Here is an 8,987-nt window from a genome sequence, read left to right as displayed (position 1 = left end):
CCACCCTAGCTACGCCACTGCCTGTACGTGTACTTCTAAATGAAAGTATCTCCACATGTTCATTGTAGGCTAGGTGTAAATGGGAGATAACTTACCATGGCTATAAGCATTTTGTTTGTTCTCTTCTTTCTTTTTATCTCCATCTCCTCCCTCTCTCTTGTGCGTGCCCCGCTACCGATCTTAACCTTTGACCTTTTCTTAAGCGCCCTGGACACCATGGTATAGCAGAAAGAGATGATGCTGCAGGGGACGATGTACTGCAGCACCAGACTGGTCACCGTGAAGAACTGCCGGGCCTGGGGCTTGGGCCACTGCTCCGAGCAGGAGTAGGAGCCGTTGGTCTTCTCCACCTCGTGGTAGATGCCCAGGGGAAGGGAGATGGAGATAGAGATGATCCAGATGGCGAATATCATCAGGACGCACATGTACACCTTCATCCGGGGCTTGAACGGGTAGACGATCACGAAATACCTGTCCACGGCGATGGCGGTGGAGGTCAAGGTCGAGACGTAGACAGAGATGCAGAGGATCATGGGCACGATGTGACACAGCGCCTTCCCAAATATCCACGAGTTGAGGAAGAAGGCGATGGGGGTGAAAGGGACGGCCAGCAGGCACATCAGAATGTCCGAGATGGCCAGGTTGGTGATGAATATATTGGTGATGGTCTGCATGGCCTTGTTACGCATGACGACGAAGGCTACCAGACAGTTTCCGGTCAGCCCGAGCAGGAAAATCAAGGAGTAGCAGAAGATGAACAGGCTCATGACCCATGGCGTGGTCACCACCTGGGGCTGTGAGGTGGCGCTGAGTGGGTTGAGCGTGGTGCTGTCTCCCATGCTAGGAACGACCGGGGACGTGGCATGGGTTTCGCTCATGATTCAAAGTAGTTTTGTGAAGCCTGCTGTGTGATGAGAATTATCTTTGTGTCCAGTCTTGTCCAAGAAATCTCACTATAGCCAACTTAATAGATCCAAGTCTCATCTGAAAATAGACACAAACATTCGATTAAATTTAAATACATGTTCGATTTTTTAGACCAAATTTAACATTTTTATTACGACATTGTAACCGAGCGTTATATGAAGTTTTGGGAAAAGTCCTTGGTTAAACTGAAACACACTCCACAATGACAGGAAGAGTTCAAAGGAATGGACACCAGTAGGGAAAAGGCTGAAAACATCGCTGTTGGAATCTCTTTTGGAGACGTTTTGACGACGTGTGTGCCTGTTATGGTGTATGTGTTTGTGCGTTTCTATGGTGACTGTGGAAAGAGGTTAGCGATTGGTTGTGAATGATGCAGCATATGTGGCATTGTCGTTGGTTCGTTGGAGTTAAGGAAGATGACTCCAGGACGTGAGACTCAATTGTTGTGTTATTGTAGTAAGTACGATTTTGTTCAAAGATATTATTACTAAAGTCTACAACAGTGATGCCCAACCTAATTCAACCCGCGGGCCATTATAATTTCCAACACTCATCTCGCGGGCCACATGAACGAAAAGTTATTAAAATGAAATGAAATTGTTCTGAAACTATTTTGGTAGAAACCTATGGATTTGATACTTAATTAATAGGTTATTTGACAATTATATATTTTTTTTTACGCTGTCGACAGTGCTTTCATTTCTCTACTTAAATGTGAGGAACACCGGCTCATGTTGTGGTCTCTTTTTTAGAAATATTTCCATGGATACTTCAATATCTAGTTATAGTTAAACAATCTTTTATTCGCGGCTCAAACCAAGAATGCCACCTTATTGATTTCTATAATGCCCTTTTTATGTTGTTGTTTTATTAAACAGACACACTTTCTTTATAAAATAAATATGTTGGCTTATTATCATGTTCAACAAAAAAAAGTAAAGATCTGTTAACTTATCCAGGTAGATTCTACATTCAGAGTCCCATTTTATAAACACACAAATGTTAAAGATCATGATACCAATCCATCAGAGAAAAAGTGAGGCCCAAACGTAGGTATAGATACATTTTTTAAATTTTTTTTTGTTTGGAAGGTAGATTTCTACACTTAGAGCCGACGTTGCGGCGGGCCGGATGGAACCACGTCGCGGGCCGGATATGGCCCGCGGGCCGTAGTTTGGGCATCACTGGTCTACAACATTTATTTCATTGAATCAAAAGTTGATTTTGTCGACATTTCAAATAAAGCTATATTTAGTATTGTTCACAAGAAAGTTGTTCAAGTTATTTAAAGTTTTATTATTTAAGATATATTACGCCTACAATGGTTTAGTTGTCTACCAGCAGTTTGGTGCTACAAGTCAACGACCGGTAACAACAGTCTCGAACGGCGTGGCGGTACTTGAGTGGAAGAAAGTAGAGAATCAAATTTAGACTGGACTTCCGTGTTGTAAGCTGTAGCAAGCGTACCTAGCAATAACTATTGAAAGTAGACCCTCCTTATCCAACATGTACTTGATTTACTATTAGACGCAATTAAGATTCAACTATTTAATGGTGAGCTTTGCAACGGAATGCGTTTTCATAGGAGGTCCACACAAGAAATATAAACATGCAATCTAGAGCTCTTTCAATGAACGTGGGATCATCATTCATGACTGAAAAACATCTAGCCAGTGTTTAGACCACATGGTGTGGAGACATCTAGCCAGTGTTTAGACCACATGGTGTGGAGACGTCTAGCCAGTGTTTAGACCACATGGTGTGGAGACGTCATTGTCTAAGCCAACGAGGAAAAGAGGATAGCTGACTTCAAATAAAGCTGAAACAAACCAAGAAAAAAAAAGCTGATGTAGACAATACAGTTATTGGCCACACCTACTCTTGTCTGAACTGTCATTAACCTTTCAAAAAAAAAAGATCAAAGTTCACAGAAGATTTTCTGGTTTATTGGTAGTGCGATAATGCTTCAATTTTCAAGATGAGCTGGTATAATTGAAATAATTTATTGCTCTGTAATAAGTCCTTCCTATAACTTAAATGTTCCAAATCGAGTCTGACAAATCGAAGCTACATCCGGGATTATATTTACATTTAGATGTATAGAGAGCATGAACTCTGTGGATCTTGACTTGAATCAAGCTAAATGCTCTTCACCAACCTAACATCTTTACATCTAGCATTCACCACTGAGTTTTATTGAACGCCTTAACGAACCCATAACAAACAATTGTCGCCTAAATTAAATCTGGAGATTTATTGAGCCTTCCTAATGAACCTGACAATCAACAGAACCATTGACACCAAGACGTGGCCTTGACATACATTGAGCGTCCCCGCGGACCTGCAAACCAGATGAACTCAGCCACTTAAACTGAATAAAATATGCATGTATTTATGAGATCTCTTAACACTTATTGGTTAGAAAACTTTATACAGGCACACGACATAATGGAATTTTTGAAAGGTCACACATTTCCACAAATTCCACATTGTCTTTAAAAAGATATCTCCAACGCCTCATCTTTAATTTTATCATAAGCCCTAAAAAGTATAATTAAATATTGAAGATTTAGATAGTTCATACTTCTGCCTTTTTACGATGAGATTCATGGTGTAAATGTTTTGGGATGTGTAGCTTAGTGGATTAGCTTCCTAACAAATGAGCTCGGGTTCAAATCTCGAGCTAAGTTGTTTTTATTGAGCGCCCAAAAGCTGTACCCAAACCTTCTCCCTTATACCCTCTCTCCCGAAAGGTCCACAAAAGAGATTGGATCAGCGCGCATTGAGTTCTCTTACTGACATGAAAGATATATTAGATTAATGCCAAAAATTCCAATTTCGACCAACCAACTCATTTTTACAGAAGATAAGACGAAGGTTTGTTACAAATGCTGCCATCAGTACCGCCCCTATTCCCATCATGCATTTATTTCATTTCCCGTTTGTAGACATGCTCAACACTTTACATTCTTAGACTGGGGAGACAGGGACACCACAGCATAAGAATTGGTTAAAATATGCAGCAGGTAAAATGAGCTCTTTCTTTATACACATTTTATAATATCTATAAAAAAAAATATTACACCAGTGGGTCAAGGTAGGGGGGAGGGGTTGGTTTTCCTTATAGAACCCTTCCTGGACCTGTCAGTACGCAGAGGTTATATCACGTGATAGACACGAGCCTCTGAAATGTTGCAGCTGGAGACCGTCTGGAAGTCATGAGTCACTATTTTCTCCGACTTCCTGTATTAGTACTGACCACAGTGTCCAAGAAGAAGGGCAAAGAAACCAAAGAAGCTATTAGTCAATATCTCATTCATGTCGCGACAGTTGAAACATTAACTGCAGTCCTTCAAGCATTGTTAATGTTCATGGATTAGAATGCAGATTAGAACCAAGAAAGAAAACGACTTGATATTGATGGACTTGATATTTTGACCATTTATTGGCAGACTCACTATTCGATAATCTACGTAAGCGTGTTGACAACTACGAGTCTTGGACTGAGCCACATGCAAAGCTGGCCTATTGAGTAGTGTGAATCTTTTTATTGGCTGTACATTTAGTTAGCCATTAAATGCAAGACAAAACGAGGGGAAAATGTGAGGTGGGTGGGAGGGGGGTAGAGCAGCAGACACGATTCAATGGGAAGACATCAGGAAGAAAGTTAACTAGTGACAATTTATTACATTTACTTACTTTTCCCGTTTGTCTCTCTCTCTCTCTCTCTCTCTCTCTCTCTCTCTCTCTATCTCTCTCACACACACTCTCTCTCTCTTGTTTGTTCTTCCTTCCTTACTAACGATTTCCGACATTCTAACCCTTCCACTCCTAGGACTAGACCAAGCGCAATCAAGACTTTTGTCCATTTCCATCGTAGCTATCGAAACATGTATAGGCAGTCATATCTATCTATCTATCTATCTATCTATCTATCTATCTATCTATCTATCTATCTATCTCTATCTATCTATCTATCTATCTATCTATCTATCTATCTATCTATCTATCATCTATCTATCTATCTATCTATCTATCTATCTATCTATCTATCTATCTATCTATCTATCTATCAATCAATCAATCAATCAATCAATCTATCTATCTATCTATCTATCTATCTATCTATCTATCTAACTAGTCTATCTAATCTATCTACTCTAGTCATCCATCCATCTATATTCACTCTTAATATGTATTTTTATATGTAATGCAAAATTGTAAGACAAATTTCCTCAATAATAATGATTATTATAATTATTATATTATTTTTATTATTATTGTAATTATTATGTGCTTAGCTAATAGAGCTAAATGTAAAGAGGTTATACAACCAAAAGAATAATACAGACAGACAACAACAACGTAAATAAAGACACAGACGATGGCAGTGGGCGACGGAATCAGAGAGAAGTGAGAGAGATAAATAAACAAAGAGCCATTTTCCTTGGTTCAACAAAATGTAAAAAAATTAAGAAAGGCCAGAACCAACAACAACAAACAATTCTTGAATAGAGACAAACAAGTCTGGGCGATCAGCGATAGAACAGACACAGAATTGAACGGGGAAAAAAAATACAAACAAAAATGTTAAAGAAATTCTGAAAATAAAAAATGACATTCAGTGAAATTCAACTAAAAAAAAAAGTATTGTTCAGTCACTCTATAGATCTACTATGTATTGAACATTTACCGGTAATGTCTGGAATTCGTGCAAGTTATAGACTATGTATCTTACCAGACTACTCCTTACACTTGTCCATTCTTGCGGCGTGGTTTCTTCTTTGTACGGGGCAGCCACTCCATTGGGTAATTTTTGTTTCATAAAGAACCCTGGAAAGCAGTGAGGGCAAGCTTGCGGGCCATTTCCTACTGTTACGCGGTACTAAGCGGCCCCTCTGGAAGGTTCAAGGTGCGCCACAGAAGAATGGTTTTAGTGCACTCGACGACTTCTTTGTTTGTTGACATGATGCTTGTGGAAAATGTATGTAGCCCCAAGTGATACTATTTGCAATGACTATGTTACCAAGGTAACCGGTTATCATTGCAACGTATTCTTTTCTACCAAATGCATGCATCAAGTGAGTCATTTACAACGTGAAGCCAGAATAACCACTATCCCAGAATAACCACTATCCCAGAATAACCACTATCCCAGAATAACCACTATCCCAGAATAACCACTATCCCAGAATAACCACTATCCCAGAATAACCACTATCCCATAGTGTGTCTGGCAGTTCAAACAATATTCTTACTAGCAACAGTTTTCTCACACTGTTATTTCACACAGTACTTAATTTAAGATCTGCAGCCTACATATCATTATCTCTATCATCTATAGCGAAATAAAAAAAAAGCAGTTAACTTCATTCAGTAGCAATATGGGATATATATAATTTTCAATAACATCCAATTTATATTTACAACAGAAGTGGACATTCTATTTTGTTATCATACAAAAACAAGGTTACAAAGACGGTTTGTGTGGAAACACAAGCTCAAAATCGGCCCCCAAAGTGGTCCACCCAGGCAGGAAAAAAAGGCAGGTTTCAATATTTTGAGAAGAATATCGGTATTAAATTCTATGAGAAGTGGTCCACCCAGGCAGGTAAAAAGGCAGGTTTCAATATTTTGAGAAGAATATCGGTATTAAATTCTATGAGAAGTGGTCCACCCAGGCAGGTAAAAAGGCAGGTTTCAATATTTTGAGAAGAATATCGGTATTAAATTCTATGAGAAGTGGTCCACCCAGACAGGTAAAAAGGCAGGTTTCAATATTTTCAGAAAGAACATAAGAATGAAATTCTACCAAAGGCAAATGACAGAGAGAATGAAAAAAAAAAGGTTGACAGATCTTGTGTGGTGCACCAACGGTCCAGCAGACCAAAGGATAGATGAAAGTGAATGTGAAGTTAGATGTGAAACTGGCCTAACTGATGTCTTATAATGAGTATCTAATTGATCTATTTATTTTGTATAGGTTCAATCTCTTATTCAAAGCCTCAAGAAAAAAACATTTCGTAAAAAAAAAAATTCCTTTAGTTTTGTGTTTTGTGGTGGAAGATCACCTTACAGTTCACGCGATAATATGAAAAACTACTTATTAATTGTTGTTTTAAATTATGTCCAACTTATTTGCATAGTAAATATATTTTTTCTCTTTAAAAAAAAGTTAACATTTTTTTGTAAATGTAGTATTTAGTATCACAGAACTTGCGTGACTTTTTATTGCAACTGTAACTGTAACAACAGTGATTGTTACTATTAAAAGTGAATAGTTGTAAAAATGGTGTATTTTTATGAAAAAAAAATGCTTGCATAATCGATTTTAAATATAAAATCTTGACTATGAGTGGTAATTCAAAGAAACACAGCTATTTTTATAGTTCTTTAGTTGCAGAATAAGAATCTGCTTTCAGTTTTTTTTGTAAGTTAAACCGTCACCAAATAAAAAAATAAAATAAAAATGTATCTAGTTCCTGAATACGGTGTGCCTAATATAAGAATCTACTATATATAGCTCGGGGGAATAAACGACTCTTGATAGTTTGTAAAGTTTGGTGTTTGGATACCTAGATCTACGTTGCATTCACACTATCTATTCAATCTTTAGTCATGTAAACAATAAGACTTCAAATAATAATAAATATTCGTGTATTGCTTGTATCTTTTCTATTTTTATAATGGATGAGTGTGTGTGTGTGTGTATGTTTATATGTGTGTGTGTATATATGAGTGTCTCTGTGTGCGCATGTTCGTGTGTTAATGTTTATGCTCAGACAGTTTATTACTTAAAGAAGTTAAAGGATGTTGTTATAAATGATTGTTATTAATAACTGAACAATAAAAGGAGATGATCTAAAACCAAGAGTAAGTAATTGGTGTGGACTAAGTTAAAAATTGATGCATTTGTACGTAAAAATCACGAAACAAATCCAGTTCAAACCTTAGCTCTTCAGCAAAACTCAAGTACAATGTCATTGTCTCTACTGGACGATATCATGATCCCTAATATTGTTTCCATAGCATGTAGAAACTTACTAGCCTACAACAATAGCTTAGAGGACTTTTAATTCAGAGATTTATGCGACACAATCACAATGACAAAACACATATGGTTCTGCATGCTGTAACTCGCACGGCCCAGGATGAACTCTACATTTTTTTATTTTTTTTTTTCTAAGCTTTTTCCGTTAATGTTTTTACTCGGAGGAGCTTTTTAGGTGAATGAAAACAAACCTACCAATAAATCCGTAGCGTTAGAGATTAAAGCAAAAAAAAAAACAACCGATAAGGGAAAATTTGACAACAAAGTTAAGCGTCTGAAACAAAGCAACGTGCGTAAGGTTTCCAGACGACAATAAGATTTAGTGTGACGTCATTCGAGTCGAAGGGCAAGGTTATAAATAGTGTTGACTCGGGATTTCCTTCTTCTCTGCTTTGTTAGCGAGACCCGACTTTTGGAACGAATGAAAAAACAAACATGGCTTATGAAGACGATCAAATTAATGCTAAACTATTAGATCTAAATGTTGACAACTTCGGAGCAATGAAATGTAACGTCATCCGCCTCGTTTTAATATGGACTTGCGTCCCAAGTCTGCCGTCACCGCCATTTACGTAAACACTGGTCTATTCACTGGCTCCGATTATTCTTCATGCACTTACTGTGAATCAGTGGCATAGCAACCATGGCGCCAAGGGGTTCATTGCGCCCGGTCCCCCGGCCAACAGTGGCCCAAACTGGCTCTCGTAAGAACAGAAAATGTGATAGCCATAAGAGTTTCAATGTGTCAAATACTTACATTTTGCATAAAATTATAATGCTGTTAAATTAAATTTCAATTTAATGTACGTATAGACATATTATGAAACATCTTATCTTATCATATATATTGCAGACGCTACTTCAAAAAAGAAGATAATTACGTCCAGCGCATTTCTTCTGTCAATCTAGTCATGCATGTTAATCAATGACTTAAAGTCGTTGGTAAAACTTATCTTCTAATAAGATCACTGAAAACAAAAAAAGGCAGCCATCTTGACTAAAAGAATTT

General features: G+C 37.7%; 1 protein-coding gene across 3 annotated transcripts in view; it reads right to left on the bottom strand.

Moving 5' to 3' along the window:
* LOC106067899 (prolactin-releasing peptide receptor-like) overlaps positions 1-8,987 on the bottom strand; it is a 166,129-nt gene that overhangs the window by 40,414 nt on the left and 116,728 nt on the right. For all 3 annotated transcript variants that reach the window (XM_056010122.1, XM_056010121.1, XM_056010128.1), the window contains one exon: positions 96-984. In XM_056010122.1, the coding sequence (XP_055866097.1) occupies positions 96-878 (783 nt within the window). In that variant the 5' untranslated portion in view covers positions 879-984. The remainder of the gene's footprint in view (positions 1-95; positions 985-8,987) is intronic.

Source organism: Biomphalaria glabrata, chromosome 1 (assembly GCF_947242115.1).
Source record: "Biomphalaria glabrata chromosome 1, xgBioGlab47.1, whole genome shotgun sequence".
Lineage (NCBI taxonomy): Eukaryota > Metazoa > Mollusca > Gastropoda > Planorbidae > Biomphalaria > Biomphalaria glabrata.
This window is presented reverse-complemented; position numbering and strand designations above follow the sequence as displayed.